The 16,455-nt window shown below is 43.0% G+C and overlaps 1 protein-coding gene across 4 annotated transcripts in view; it reads right to left on the bottom strand.

Annotated features, from left to right (window-relative positions):
- LOC115175883 (collagen alpha-1(XIV) chain-like) overlaps positions 1-16,455 on the bottom strand; it is a 101,732-nt gene that overhangs the window by 6,270 nt on the left and 79,007 nt on the right. For all 4 annotated transcript variants that reach the window (XM_029735492.1, XM_029735490.1, XM_029735491.1 and 1 more), the window contains 8 exons: positions 13,982-14,035; positions 12,347-12,400; positions 11,979-12,050; positions 10,926-10,961; positions 10,195-10,261; positions 9,794-9,982; positions 8,570-8,647; positions 6,802-6,957 (listed from right to left, as the gene is read on the bottom strand). In XM_029735492.1, coding sequence (XP_029591352.1) covers positions 6,802-6,957; positions 8,570-8,647; positions 9,794-9,982; positions 10,195-10,261; positions 10,926-10,961; positions 11,979-12,050; positions 12,347-12,400; positions 13,982-14,035 — 706 coding nt within the window. The remainder of the gene's footprint in view (positions 1-6,801; positions 6,958-8,569; positions 8,648-9,793; positions 9,983-10,194; positions 10,262-10,925; positions 10,962-11,978; positions 12,051-12,346; positions 12,401-13,981; positions 14,036-16,455) is intronic.

Below are 16,455 nucleotides of genomic sequence, written 5' to 3'. Positions count from 1 at the left end.
CCCTTCGATGTGGATAGGGGGTGCTCCCTTTGCTGTTTCCTGAAGTCCACGATCATCTCCTTTGTTTTGTTGACGTTGAGTGAGAGGTTGTTTTCCTGACACCGCACTCCGAGTGCCCTCACCTCCTCCCTGTAGGCTGTCTCGTCGTTGTTGGTAATCAAGCCCACTACTGTTGTGTCGTCTGCAAACTTGATGATTGAGTTGGAGGCCTGGGGGCGGCCCGTCAGAAAGTCTAGGACCCAATTGCACAGGGCGGGGTTGCGACCCCCAGGGCTTCCAGCTTGATGATCAGCTTGGAGGGTACTATGGTGTTGAATGCTGAGCTGAGGTCAATGAACAGCATTCTTACATAGGTATTCTTTTGGTCCAGATGGGATAGGGCAGTGTGCAGTGTGATGGCAATTGCGTCGTCTGTGGACCTGTTGGGGCGGTATGCAAACTGAAGTGAGTCTAGGGTGGCCGGTAAGGTGGAGGTGATATGATCCTTGACTAGTCTCTCAAAGCACTTCATGATGACAGTAGTGAGTGCTATAGGGCAGTAGTCATTTAGTTCAGTTATCTTTGCCTTCTTGAGTACAGGAAAAATGGTAGCCATCTTGAAGCATGTGGGGACAACAGACTGGGATAGGGCGATTGAATATGTCCGTAAACACACCAGCCAGCTGGTCTGCGCATGCTCTGAGGACACGGCTAGGGATGCCGTCTGGGCCAGCAGCCTTGCGAGGGTTAACACGTTTAAATGTTTTACTCACATCAGCCACAGAGAAGGAGAGGGGGAGTCGTAGTCCTTGGCACTGTATTATCCTACAAATAATTATATTATAACATAACTCAAAAGAAAGGAGTTTGCATTTTGGCGCAGTCCAGGCAGTGCTGAGAGGGATATTTTGGCCTGCTCTTTGTTCGGGGAGCCGCGCGGTGGCACTATATTATCCTCAAAGCGGGCAAAGAAGGTGTTTAGTTTGTCTGGAAGTGTGACGTCGGTGTCTGTGATGTGGCTGGTTTTCTTTTTGTAGTCCCTGATTTCCTGTAGAACCTGCCACATACGTCTCGTGTCTGAGCTGTTGAATTGCGACTCTACCTTGTCCCTGTACTGGCATTTCGCTTGTTTGATTGCCTTGCGGAGGGAATAACTACACTATTTATATTCGGTCATATTCCCATTATCCAATACATACAGTGCATTCGGAAAGTATTTCCACATTTTGTTATGTTACAGCCTTTTTTCCTCTTCAATCTACACACACAGGTTTTTAGACATTTTTGCAAAAAAAAACAAAAACATTTACATAAGTATTCAGACCCTTTGCTATGAGACTCAAAATTGAAGGGCCTTGGTCAGGGAGGTGACCAAGAACCCAATGGTCCCTCTGACAGAGCTCCAGAGTTCCTCTGTGGAGAAACTTCCAGAAGGACAACCATTTCTGCAGCACTCCACCAATCAAGCCTTTTTGGTAGAGTGGCCAAATGGCAGCCACTCCTCAGTAAAAGGCACATGACAGCTCGCTTGAAGTTTGCCAAAAGGCATCTAAAGGTCTCTCAGACCATGAGAAACAAGATTCTCTGGTCTGATGAAACCAAGATTGAACTCTTTGGCCTGAATGCCAGGCGTCACGTCTGGAGGAAACCTGGCACCATCCCTTCGGTGAAGCATGGTGGTGGCAGCCTCATGCTGTGGGGATGTTTTTCAGTGGCAGGGAGACTAGTCAGGATCAAGGGAAAGCTGAACGGAGCAAAGTACAGAGAGATCATTGATGAAAACCTGCTCCAGAGTGCTCAGGACCTCAGACTGGAGCGAAGGTTCAACTTCCAACAGGACAACGAGCCTAAGCACACAGCCAAGTCTCTGAAAGTCCTTGAGTGGCCCAGCCAGAGCACGGACTTGAACCCAATCAAACATCTCTGGAGACCTGAAAATAGATGCTCCCCATCCAACCTGACAGACCTTGAGAGGCTCTGCAAAGAAGAATGGAAGAAACTCCCCAAATAACACAACTGACTAGGTTTCCCAGTGCCAAGCTTGTAGTGTCATACCCAAGAAGACTTGAGGCAGCCAAAGGAGCTTCAACAAAGTACTGAGTAAAGTGTCTGAATACTTATGTAAATGTGATACTTAATTAATTGTTTTGCAAAAAAAAAATGTTTTTGCTTTGTCATATTGGGGTATTGTGTGTAGATTTATGAGGGAAAAAAACGATTTAATCAATTTTAGAATAATACAGTAACGTAACAAAAAAAGTCAAGGGGTCTGAATCCTTTCCAAATGCACTGATATATTTTATTTTATTTAACCTTTATTTAACTAGGCAAGTCAGTTAAGAACTAACTCTTATTTACAATGACAGCCTACCCCGGCCTAACCCGGCTATGATATACAGTAGACTACTGCACATTATGCACGACAGAAAAATATAAAAGCCCATAGCTATAGGCTATGCTCTCTTGGGGAAATAAATGTAACTTGCTCTTTTTGAGTGTGTATTGTATTGTAATATAATGAATTACACACATCGTTCAAACCATGGTAAGCAGAAGAGAACATGCGATTCTGGTGTGAAACATGAGGCCTACAAAGTTACAAGTATAGGCTAGCAAAGTTGATTTTAATTTTGAAATATAAATCAAATCAAATGTTATTTGTCACATGCGCCGAATACAACAGGTGTAGTAGACCTTACAGTGAAATGCTTACGTACAAGCCCTTAACCGACAATGCAGTTTTAAGAATAATATATATATATTTTTTGGTATAATTAGTAGATTGACAAATTTATAGCATCAGAGGAAGGCCCCAAAAATTGTCAAAGACTCCAGTCACCCAAGTCATAGAGTGTTGTCTCTGCTACCGCACAGCAAGCGGTACTAGACCGCCAAGTCTAGGACCTGAAGGCTCCTTAACAGCTTCTACCCCCAAGCCATAAGACTGCTGAACAATTAATCAAATGGCCACCCGGAATATTTACATTGGCCCCCCAGACGAGCTTCAATGCCATACAACTCTCCTTCTGTGGCCTCCAACTGCTCTTTAACTCAAGTAAAACTAAATACATGCTATTCAATCGATCACTGCCCGCACCTGCTCGCCCGTCCAGCATCACTACTCTGGACGGCTCTGACTTAGAATACGTGGACAACTACAAATACCTGGGTGTCTGGTTAGACATTAAGCATCTCCAATCCAAAATTAAATCTAGAATCGGCTTCCTATATCGCAACAAAGCATCCTTCACTCATGCTGCCAAACATACCCTCGTAGAACTGACCATCCTACCGATTCTCGACTTCGGTGATGTCATCTATAAAATAGCCTCCAACACTCTACTCAACAAACTGGATGCAGTCTATCACAGTGCCATCCGTTTTGTCACCAAAGTCCCATACACTACCCACCATTGCGACCTGTACGCTCTTGTTGGTTGGCCCTCGTTTCATACTCATCGCCAAACCCACTGGCTACAGGTTATCTACAAGTCTCTGCTAGGTAAAGCCCCGCCTTATCTCAGCTCACTGGTCACCATCGCAGCACCTACTCGTAGCACACGCTCCAGCAGGTATATCTCACTGGTCACCCCCAAAGCCAATTCCTCCTTTGGTCATCTTTCCTTCCAGTTCTCTGCTGCCAATGACTGGAACGAACTGCAAAAATTTCTGAAGCTGGAGACTCATATCTCCCTCACAAGCTTTAAGCACCAGCTGTCAGAGCAGCTCACAGATCACTGCACCTGTACATAGCCCATCTGTAAACAGCCCATCTATTTACCTACCTCATCCCCATACTGTATTTATGTATTTATCTTGCTCCTTTGCACCCCAGTATCTCTACTTGCACATTCATCTTCTGCACATCTACCATTCCAGTGTTTAATTGCTATATTGTAATTACTTCGCCACCATGGCCTATTTATTGCTTTAACGTACCTCATTTGCACTCACTGTATATAGACTTTTTGTTTTCTTTTGTTCTACTGTATTATTGACTGTATGTTTTGTTTATTCCATGTGTAACTCTGTGTTGTTGTATGTGTCGAACTGCTATGCTTTATCTTGGCCAGGTCGCAGTTGCAAATGAGAACTTGTTCTCAACTAGCCTACCTTGTTAAATAAAGGTGAAATAAATAGTTGGTTAAGGGCTTGTAAGTAAGCATTTCACGATAAGGTCTACACTTGTTGTATGTGCATGTGACAAATACAATTTTATTTGATATATCTTTCATAATATTTCCCCTAATGTTATTAGCCTACATACTCTTTCTCACTCTATTTTTGCTTCATTCCTTCCTCGCTTTCAACAGTTAACTTTTTTAGGATAGATGGCAGCATTCGGAATATTGGATGAAAAGCGTGCCCAAAGTAAACTGCCTGCTACTCAGGCCCAGTAGCTAGGATATGCATGTAATTGGATTTGGATAGAAAACACTCTCAAGTTTCCAAAACTGTTAACATAATGTCTGTGAGTATAACAGAACTCATATGGCAGGCGAAAACCTGAGGAAAATCCATCCAGGAAGTGCCATTATTTTGAAATGGCTGTTTTTCCAATGAAAGCCTATCCACCATTTAAAGGGATAGGACCCAGATTCCATTCCCTATGGCTTCCACTAGTTGTGAACAGTCTTTAGACATTGTTTCAGGCTTTTATTCTGAAAAATGAGGGCGAATGACCACACTGAGTGAATGGACCCTGGGATGTCCCCAGAACTGGTTTCTGCAAACGGCCTTTCTTGTTTTTCTTTTATATTGACGACGCTATTGTCCGGTTGAAATATTATTGATTATTTAGGCTAAAAACAACTTGAGGATTGATTATAAACATCGTTTGACATGTTTCTACGAACTTTACGGATACTATTTGGAATTTTCGTCTGCCCGTTGTGACCGTATTTGAACCATTGGATTACTGAACAAAACACGCCAACAAAATGGAGGTTTTTGGATATAAAGAGGGACTTTATCAAACAAAACAAACATTTATTGTGCAACTGGGAGTCTTGTGAGTGCAACCATATGAAGATCATCAAAGGTAAGTGATTAATTTTATTGCAATTTCTGACTTTCGTGACTAATCTACTTGGCTGCTAACTGTTTGTAATGTTTTGTGTGCTGAGCGCTGTCCTCAGATAATCGCATGGCTTGCTTTCGCCGTAAAGCCTTTTTGAAATCTGACACAGCGTCTGGATTAACAACAAGTTAAGCTTTATTGTGATGTATTGCACTTGTGATTTCCTGAAAGTTAAATATTTTCGTAATTTAATTTAAATTTGGCGCTCTGCAATTTCACTGGAAGTTGTCGAGATCATCCATATGAAGTTAAATGAAAAACGTTTCGTTGTCATAATCTTTATCATTCTAATGTCATCCTTGAATAATATAGGACTAGAATTAGATGCAGAAGGCTAAATAACTGCTATAGCCTACCACCATCGCGTGTTCGCTCTTTTTTCAAACTACCTGTGAGTTCTATCGGCTGGAGCTTTTTATCATTCAGCAAAAAAGAGCTTGCGCCCCTCTTTGAATAGTCTATTGGTATAAGAAATGCTAAAAAAGTTATGTCCAGCAAGCTATTTAGTCTAGCTTTTCATGCATGGGACTCCAAGAGCTAAGGAGCGTTTATTAAGGAGAAGTCAGCGAAGCACAGGTGCTTGCGTACTGCGCAAGAGACAGAGGCTATAAGTTAGAAGCTTATTATGCATAACCCATCACTAATTAGCTAAATATAAGGCTAATACTGCATTGAATTTATTACCTGAAAGAGGTAGGCTAGAACATCTATATATAGGGCTATATATCAAATCTAGAAGATAATTATCTATTTTGTATGCAATTTGAATGGAATTGATGGCGAGAGAGAAAGACTGCGAGAGACTGCTTGCACGTGTTCTGATTTAAAGCAGATATTCGAGTGATAGGCTTTTTTTCCTGCAGCTGCAAAAAATAAAAACAAATCTTTACAATTACAAAACAAGGTGACACCCGAAAGCCAGATGGAGATGGGTAAATTAGAGGCACATTCGGTCTTTATATTACTGTAGCATAGGCTATGCTGCAGCAAATGTAGGCCTACCTGTCTCACAAATAAAAGTGACCATGATGAGATGATACAGTAGGTCTACATGCACTGTGAATTGCGCTCCATACAGAGATGGGATGTCTGTCCCCACCCTGAGCGTTGATTCATCATGCAGAGGCTGTAGAGAGGCCAGATTTAGACATTGCATATCCTTTAACAGTTCCATTTTACGCCATGCTGTTCATACAAATAATTTACAGTTTTCTCACAGTTATTTATCCCGGGAAAATGGAGTGATTTTGGGAGGTAACCGGGTTCCCGCCATTCAACCCTAGTCATGTTGTCTTAGCTTCACCTTGAAATACAGTGAGTGTGGATAACGGTGTGATTCTGGTCAACCCCCTGACGGATTTAACCCAATGAGAGCTCTTTGCTCAGGTCTCCCTGTCAAAGAGCTTCTGTTGGATTAAATTAGTTAGTGATTGACAGGGTATGATACAATACATCAGATATAAAAAAAAGCCAGATTCAGTCCGAACCCTTTGACATATTCTCTGATTACAAACTCTCAGCCTTGCTCAAGACTTTAGGGTTTTTAAAGCATTCTCAGAGAGTGTATTCCCAGGTAAGCGTTATCTACCCAACAACATGATGGGAATGACAATGGAATTCTCTATATATGGCAAAATCAATTAGATCTAATGTATTGGACTTTTTATTTTATATCATTTTATGTTGCCTTGTTGTGTTTTGGTGTGTTTACAGTGGTAGGGGATGACGATTGTCATAATTACCTCCTACGTTGTAGCCCATACAGGAGTTCTGGTCACAGTATCCAGGAGGTCCAGCCGACCCCACTGGTCCAGGGATACCCGGCCGCCCAGGGGTTCCAGGGTTCCCCGGCCGACCAGATGGACCCTGGCTACCTGTCCGGCCCTGACCCGTTGGTCCTGGAGGAAAGAGAAATGTGGTGAGGAGAAGGTGGAGAAAGGGAGGAGTGTGTTTTAATACAACAAATACATTTTCAATTAACAATGAAGGTTTTAACTTTGAGCTACATTCCGAATGTCACGTCCTGACCATAGTAAGATGTTATATTCTATGGTAGAGTAGGTCAGTGCGTGACAGGGGGTGTTTTGTGTTTTTCAATGTTTTCTATTTCTATGTTGTTGTTTTTTGGGATGATCTCCAATTAGAGGCAGCTGGTCCTTGTTGTCTCTAATTGGAGATCATACTTAAGTAGGGTTTTTTTCCCACCTGTGTTTGTGGGTAGTTGTATTCTGTTTAGTCTATGTACCTGACAGAACTGTGAGCTGATCGTTTTCGCTTTTGTTATTTTCTTTAGTGTTCTGTGTTAAAATAAATTTCATCATGAGCACTCAATACACTGCGCTTTGGTCCCCTCTCTACGACAGTCGTTACACCGAAGTGAAATCATCAAGTGAAATGTTAAGGCAAACCTTTGAAACATGATGGCATTATTATTGTCTTCATTGTGACTAAGAACACTGCATATTGAGGTAGAATTCACCAAGTTAAAGGGGTAGTTCACCCAAATTACAAATTGGTTTCCTTACCCATTTGTGGCGCAAATCCCAAACAAGTCACGGGACCGATATTAGCATCATGTCCAAATCATACGAAAGTATCTAAATAGTATTATAAAGCTCAACAAAGTAATTTAGATGTTTTGAAGATAATGTGCGAAAAATGCTAATATCGGTCCCATGACCTGAATGTGATTTGTGCCGCAAATGATAAACCATTAGCATGTGGAAACAGTGCCAGGGAAACTAAAGCAAAGTATGGATTGCTGTCATATCTTATCCATAGACTGCTTACAGGGTAAGGGAACCAATATATCATTTTATAATTTGGGTGAACTATCCCTTTAAATCTAGTAGTGTGCTTTAAAATAGAATCCATGATTAGGCCACTGATTGGCCAGACTTCCTCACCTCTCCACAAAAGGAAGATAATCAGCACATTTATCATTACCCAGTGGTCAGTACCAATAAGCATAAGCTTTTGTGTCTTTTCATCAGACCCAAAATGCTATTATTACTGAGCTGTCTCCATCAGGAAATGCTATGAATATCCTTTTTCAAATATCCTTGGGGGCACTCATCTCCCGCATGCCAGATTCTGAAGTGTTCTCTCAGAGTTCTCCCTGTGGCCCAACCTGGCAACTGCTTCAGGATTTCAATCAACACACTGTATCAGCTAGACTACAATCAATACAGGAGTCAATAGCTATGCCCTCTAATAAGGTTTCATTAAACCAGTAAGGGCAGCTTAATGAATAACAACCAAAGTAAATTAAATAAAACTCAAGCTACCCTCTCCATTTCATATTTTACCCTTGAATCAAGACGGGAGCGCTTAATCAAAAACAGATCGGGTGACTTCCTATTTTGTAATCCACCCGCTCAACAGATGTTGATTTCCTCTGCAGAGGCTCGGTAGCAAAGGAAGTCCCTGGAGGAAAATTGAAGTTGGAACTGTGCAGTTGTTCTTTTTTTTGGGGGGGGGGGGGAGTTCAGCGGGCATTGTTTTGGTTACCTGGGGGTCCAACAGGGCCTCTGGGACCCTGGACTCCTGCGCCTGGGCTTCCCTTGTCGCCCTTCTCTCCTGACAAACCTGGACAGACAGAGACCAAGGGGACACACACTTTGACAAAATGCAGAGAAGTGGGCATGCTTATCTCCTTTCCGTATTATATCACCATCAGCACTAAAAGTGTCATGAACAATATTGTAGATCTACCTGTGTAATAATTTTATTCTGATTATATTAGTGTCACACCCTTATCTGTTTCACCTGTCTTTGTGCTTGTCTCCACCCCCTCCAGGTGTCACCCATCTTCCCCATTATCCCCTGTGTATTTATACCTGTGTTCTCTGTTAGTTTGTTGTCAGTTCGTTTTGAATGCTCCTGTTTTCTAGTCCTTCCCGGTTTTGACCGTTCTGCCTGCCCTGACCCTGCCTGCCATTCTATACCTTGCCTCACCTCACTGGATAAATGCTTTTTTGTTATTGAAAATAAAATGTTACCCCTTTTTCATGGTATCCAATTGGTAGTTACAGTCTTGTCCCATTGCTGCAACTCCCATACGGACTCAGGAGAGGTGAAGGTCGAGAGCCGTGCGTCCTCCCAAACACAACCCAACTGAGCCGCACTGCTTCTTGACACAATTCCCACTTAACCTGTAAGCCAGCCGCACCAATGTGTGAGAGGAAACACCGTACACCTGGCAACTGTGTCAGCGTGCATTACACCTGGCCCACCACAGGAGTCGCTAGAGCTTCGACAGAGCCTGGACTTGAACCAGGATCTCTAGTGGCACAGCTAGCACTGCGGTGCAGTGCCTTAGACCAATGTGCCACTCGGGAGGCCCTGCCTCACTGGATTATTGACCCCTGCCTGCCCTGACCCTGAGACTGCCTGCCGTTCTATACCTTGCCCCAACTCACTGGATTATTGACCCCTGTGTGCCTAGACCCTGAGACTGCCTGCTGTTCTGGACCTTTTGCACCTTCTCTGGATTACTGACCTCTGCCTGCCTTTGACCTGTTGTTTGCCTGACTCGTACTAGAAATACATTTTTGTTTCTTCGACACTGTCTGCATCTGGGTCATACCTGAAACCTGATAAATTATGTTTTCTTACGTTACCTGGCAGTATCATTTACTGTAATATCGTCTCCCACAAGCTTATGGCATAAGTTACATGACTATATCTTTACTTGAAAGCTTAAGTTAAATCGGAGTCTTCTCTATACAGTACCTCTGGCTCCTGGTTGTCCATTTTCTCCGTTGGACCCGGGGAACCCTGGTCTGCCCGGGGGCCCCTGCTCTCCCTGTGGTCCTGGGCCGCCCTGCCGCCCGGGCTCTCCTGGGGGACCTGGAACGGTGCGGACGGAGACGGGTGCGCTGGGGATGTGGTTAAGGATGGAGCTGTAGCGAGCCATGTGACCTGTGGGACAGACGTCAGACAGAAGTCAGTGGCGCATGAATGGATGCCAATGGCAAAATACCCCTACACCTTCATAGACAACACTCACATTTTCATGTACTGTATACCCCTTCCACAGAATACACTTAACACTCAAAGACACAAGACCTGTGTAATCACACATCCACACACACAGGAAGAGAGCCAGATGGAGGATAAAAAAAGTGACTCACTCTGTATCAGCTGCTCACAGACCTGCCGGGCGATTGCTTGGACCGATGCCTGGGATTGCAGGTCACCCTGCAGAGGAAAAAACACATGGTGACACCAAGTCCATGGCTACACTCCAACCTGTTTTATCGTCACCACAGGTAAAATATCCTCCACCATTACTTAGGAAACAAGGCTGCCGGCCATGAATTTGGCATCAACTCTTTTAATTGGAAAACATTGCTGTTGTGGCCAAGCCTAGACGTTGCCTTTTGAGCCTTGTCTAAAAACCTTAATAGCCATTCAATGTTTGCTGTTACGGGCGACACCAATCCGTAAAGTACTTAACACTAGAACAATAGCTCTTTAAAATATAATTGCTGTGAAGTAGAAACCCTTTTTCTACAGCTGAGTAACCCGGCTCTAAAGCTTTAGCTTATAAGGTATGCAAAATGTGTTCTGGTTGCAGTACAACGTGTGATATTTCTCTTCAGAAAACTTGTTGTAATGCTAACTGTTTACTGTCAGAGAACCCCTATAACCCCAAGCTGAGGAGCAGCAATTACTTGAAAGGAGGGCATTACTTGTTTTGAACATTGATGTTAAGAACAGTACTTACGCCACATAATGATATTATTCAGAACAAGGTAAGTTTCATAACATATCTCACTTCAATTTAATAAATGCTGTTTTGGCATGAATGGGTGGTTGCCACTGCTGCCAAAGCAATATATTTGTTATCTCTATGACTTACTCTTTCTCCCTTCTCTCCTTTGTTTCCGGCAGGACCCTGCAACAGAATAAGAAGCAGAATGACAATGGACATAAAATAATGAAGTAAAACTGTACAAATTGTTTGAGTTGTCAATTGCTGTTGTCATCTTTTTCCTTTTTGCTAAGGTCATTATTTGAACCCTGGCATAACCATTTATCTGCAAAGATCATATAATAACTATGCAGTACCAGTAATTACATAGAGGCACTACTATGTAATAACTGCTAACCTTCTCTGGCTCTTGGTCTTTGTTTGGACAGCTTATTAGCTGTCCTACAAAATTAATGTAGATAATCTTGTGAGGAAGCTTAACTGTAATTGGGATTTTATTCTCGTAACAAGGCTTGCTTCCCATTTGAGGCTAGAAAGATGCTTGTTCAAGCCACTTTTCTTTCTGAAATTCATTATGGTGACTTAATATACAGTGCATTTGGAAAGTATTCAGACCCCTTGACTTTTTACACCTTTTGTTTTTCATGTTACAGCCTTATTCTAAAATTGATTAAATTATGTTTTCCTCATCAATCTACACACAATACCCCATTATGACAAAGTGAAAACAGGTTTTTACTTCACTGTATAGTTCCTTAAATGATTTTCCCTGTCTCTGAATATCCCCATTGAACTGTTATTCTCTCTCCCAGATCCTTACACATACACATAGAAATATGGCATATTCCTGACCATGTGACCTGCCCTAGAATAATGCCTTGTGTTCGTTATAGTGTGTAACTTTCGTTGGTCAAGTCATGCAGTCAGGAAAAACTCTGGGTCAAATTATGATAGATACACTGTACTGTAGGACTATGTACAATATATTTATATACTATATGTTTTTGCTGTCTCCCAAGACCTCCCTCCCTAATCCTACACACAGCGGGCAAAGCTGATTGAAATGACATCCTACTGACGTATCTTGTTGTAATGATGCAATTTCAATCAGTTCTGCTTGCTGGGTATTTCCTCAGCTAGTGGGTCAGCTCTGCTTCAGTAGTAGTAACATGCATGGACATAGAGGTTCAGATAACTCACAGGAGGTCCCTGGTTTCCCAGTGACCCTGGAGGTCCACTTGACCCTGGTGACCCAGGAGCTCCTGGAGTGCCCTGTGGGTGAAACACAAACAAACAAATTGTCATCTCACTGATTGAGCAATCACTCAAACGTACAATGTGTAACTTTAGTTTTTCCATTTGTAACTTGAGGTACTACAAAACATTTGGCCAAGAAGCAAAAAAGAAAACAGTCACATTCGCCAAGGAGCCCAAACAATTAACCTACAGGGACAGTACCTTTGACAAGGAAGTATTGTAAATTGCAGATTTAATTTTACAATTCATTGACATCAAATCAAATTAATTCATCAGTTCCTGATGCTAAATCCACAAACAATCATACTTACTATCGTCCCTGGAGGTCCTGTTCGCCCCTGGGGTCCATCTTTACCAGGAAGTCCCTGTGGAAAAGTGTTACAAGTACATACTAATGCCTATGAGACTGTGCTATTATGGCAGCTCATATACCACGACTTCATATTCACATAAATCTATTCCTTTTGATTACAATGCTTTCAGAAAGTATTCAAACCCCTTGACTTTATCCACATTTTGTTACATTACAGTCTTATTCTAAAATGGATTAAAAAAAATGTCCCTTCGTCAATCTTCACACAATACCCTATCATGACAAAGCAAAAACAGGTTTAGACATTTTTGCAAATTTATGAAAAATAAGAAACTGAAATATCACATTTACATAAGTATTCAGACCCTTTACTCAGTACTTCGTTGAAGCACTTTTGCCAGTTATTACAGCCTTGAGTCTTCTTGGGTATGACGCTACAAGCTTGACACCTGTATTTGGTGAGTTTCTCCCATTCTTCTCTATAGATCCTCTCAAGCTCTGTCAGGTTGGATGGGGATGGGGAGCGTCGCTGCATAGCTATTTTCAGGTCTTTCCAGAGATGTTAGAGAGGGTTCAAGTCCGGGCTCTGGCTGAGCCACTCAAGGGCATTCAGTGACTTGTCCCAAAGCCACTTCTGTGTTGTCTTGGCTGTGTGCTTAGGGTTGTTGTCCTGTTGGAAGGTAAACCTTTGACCCAGTCTGGGGTCCTGAATGCCCTGAAGCAGGTTTTCATCAAGGATCTCTCTGTACTTTGCTCCGTTTATCTTTCCCTCGATCCTAACTAGTCTCTCAGTCTCTGCCGCTGAAAAACATCCCCACAGAATGATGCTGCCACCACCATGCTTCACCGAAGGGATGGTGCCAGGTTTCCTCCAGACGTGATGCTTGGCATTCAGGCCAAAGAGTTCAATCTTGGTTTCATCAGACCAGAGAATCTTGTTTATCATGGTCTGAGAGTATTTTAGGTGGCTTTTGGCAAACTCCAAGAGGGCTGTCATGAGCCTTTTACTGAGGAGTGGCTTCCGTCTGGCCACTTTACCATAAAGGCCTGTTACTGGAGTGCTGTAGAGATGGTTGTCCTTCTGGAAGGTTCTCTCATCTCCACAGAGGAACTCTAAAGCTCTGTCAGAGTGACCATCGGGTTCTTGGTCACCTCCCTGACCAAGGCCCTTCTCCCCGATTGCTCAGTTTGGCCGGACGGCCAGCTATAGGAATAGTCTTGGTGGTTCCAAACTTCTTCTCTTTAAGAATGATGGAGGCCACTGTGTTCTTGGGGACCTTCAACGCTGCAGATATTTTTTTTATACCTTTCCCCAGATCTGTGCCTCGACACAATCCTGTCTCAGAGCTCTACGGACAATTCCTTCGACCTCATGGCTTGGTTTTTGCTCTGACATGCACTGTCAACTGTGGGACCTTATATGTCCAATCAATTGAATTTACCACAGGTGGACTCCAATCAAGTTGTAGAAACATCTCAAGAATGATCAATGGAAACAGGATGCACCTGAGCTCAATTTCGAGTATCACAACAAAGGGTCTGAAAACTTATGTAAATAATAACAAAATGTGGAAAAAGGGAAGAGGTCTGAATACTTTCCGAGTGCACTGTAAACAGACCAACAAGACCTTACCCTTGTTCCTGTTTGTCCCAATCGACCTGGTGACCCAGGAGATCCAGGAATGCCCTGCAACCGTAGAGAGAAAACAAAAAGGTGAACACCATCTCAACCATGAAGGACGGGGGTGGCAGCATCATGTTGTGGGGGTGCTTTGCTGCAGGAGGGACTGGTGCACTTCACAAAATAGATGGCATCATGAGGTAGGAAAATTATGTGGATATATTGAAGCAACAACTCAAGACATCAGTCAGGAAGTTAAAGCTTGGTCGCAAATGGGTCTTCCAAATGGACAATGACCCCAAGCATACTTCCAAAGTTGTGGCAAAATGGCTTAAGGACAAAGTCAAGGGATCGGAGTGGCCATCACAAAGCCCTGACCTCAATTCTATTGAAAATTTGTGGACAAAACTGAAAAAGCGTGTGCGAGCAAGGAGGCCTACAAACCTGACTCAGTTACACCAGCTCTGTCAGGAGGAATGGGCCAAAATTCACCCAACTTATTGTGGGAAGATTGTGGAAGGCTACCCAAAACGTTTGACCCAAGTTAAACAATTTAAAGGCAATGCTACCAAATACTAATTGAGCGTATGTAAACTTCTGACCCACTGGGAATGTGATGAAATCATTCTCTCTAATATTATTCTGACATTTCACATTCTTAAAATAAAATGGTGATCCTAGGCCAGTTAAGGGTGTCAGCATGAATACATTTGTATTGACAGGCTCGGATTTTTTATTTTTATTTTTATTTCACCTTTATTTAACCAGGTAGGCAAGTTGAGAACAAGTTCTCATTTACAATTGCGACCTGGCCAAGATAAAGCAAAGCAGTTCGACAACATACAAAAACACAGAGTTACACATGGAGTAAAACAACATACAATCAATGATGCAGTAGAAAAAAATAAGACTATATACAATGTGAGCAAATGATGTGAGATAAGGGAGGTAAAGGCAAAAAAAATGCCATGGTGGCAAAGTAAATGAAGTATGGCAAGAAAAAACACTGGAATGGTAGATTTGTAGTTTGAAGAAAGTTAAAAGTTAAAATATAAATAATATGGTGCAAAGGAGCAAAATAAATAAAATAAATAAATACAGTAGGGGAAAAGGTAGTAGTTTGGGCTCAATTAAAGATGGGCTATGTACAGGTGCAGAGATCTGTGAGCTGCTCTGACAGCTGGTGCTTAAAGCTAGTGAGGGAGATAAGTGTTTCCAGTTTTAGAGATTTTTGTAGTTCGTTCCAATCATTGGCAGCTGAGAACTGGAAGGAGAGACGACCAAAGGAGGAGTTGGCTTTAGGGGTGACCAGAGAGATATACCTGCTGGAGCGCGTGCTACAGGTGGGTGCTGCTATGGTGACCAGTGAGCGGAGATAAGGGGGGACTTTACCTAGCAGGGTCTTGTAGATGACCTGGAGCCAATGTGTTTGGCGACGATGATGAAGTGAAGGCCAGCCAACGAGAGCATACAGGTCGCAGTGGTGGGTTGTATATGGGGCTTTGGTGACAAAACGGATGGCACTGTGATAGACTGCATCCAGCTTGTTGAGTAGGGTATTGGAGGCTATTTTGTAAATGACATCGCCGAAGTCGAGGATTGGTAGGATGGTCAGTTTTACGAGGGTATGTTTGGCAGCATGAGTGAAGGATGCTTTGTTGCGAAATAGGAAGCCAATTCTAGATTTCACTTTGGATTGGAGATGATTGATGTGAGTCTGGAAGGAGAGTTTACAGTCTAACCAGACACCTAGGTATTTGTAGTTGTCCACAAATTCTAAGTTAGAACCGTCCAGAGAAGTTATGCTGGATGGGCGGGCAGGTGCAGGCAGCGATCGGTTGAAGAGCATGCATTTAGTTTTACTTGTGTTTAGGAGCAGTTGGAGACCACGGAAGGAGAGTTGAATGGCATTGAAGCTCGTCTGGAGGGTTGTTAATACAGTGTCCAAAGAAGGGCCAGAAGTATACAGAATGGTGTCGTCTGCGTAGAGGTGGATCAGAGATTCACCAGCAGCAAGAGCGACATCATTTATGTATACAGAGAAAAGAGTTGGCCCAAGAATTGAACCCTGTGGTACCCCCATAGAGACTGCCAGAGGTCCAGACAGTAGGCCCTCCGATTTGACACACTGAACTCTGTCAGAGAAGTAGTTGGTGAACCAGGCGACGCAATCGTTTGAGAAACCAAGGCTACTAAGTCTGCCGATGAGGATGTGGTGATTAACAGAGTCAAAAGCTTTGGCCAGGTCAATGAATACGGCAGCACAGTAATGTTTCTTATCGATGGCGGTTACGATGTCGTTTAGGACCTTGAGCGTGGCTGAGGTGCACCCATGACCAGCTCTGAAACCAGATTGCATAGCGGAGAAGGTGCGGTGGGATTCGAAATAGTCGGTAATCTGTTTGTTGACTTGGCTTTCGAAGACCTTAGAAAGGCAGGGTAGGATGGATATAGGTCTGTAGCAACTTGGGTCAAGAGTGTCACCT

The sequence above is a fragment of the Salmo trutta genome, chromosome 36, assembly GCF_901001165.1.
Source record: "Salmo trutta chromosome 36, fSalTru1.1, whole genome shotgun sequence".
NCBI lineage: Eukaryota > Metazoa > Chordata > Actinopteri > Salmoniformes > Salmonidae > Salmo > Salmo trutta.
Note: the sequence above shows the minus strand (reverse complement) of the source record. Positions and strands in the feature narration are given on the sequence as shown.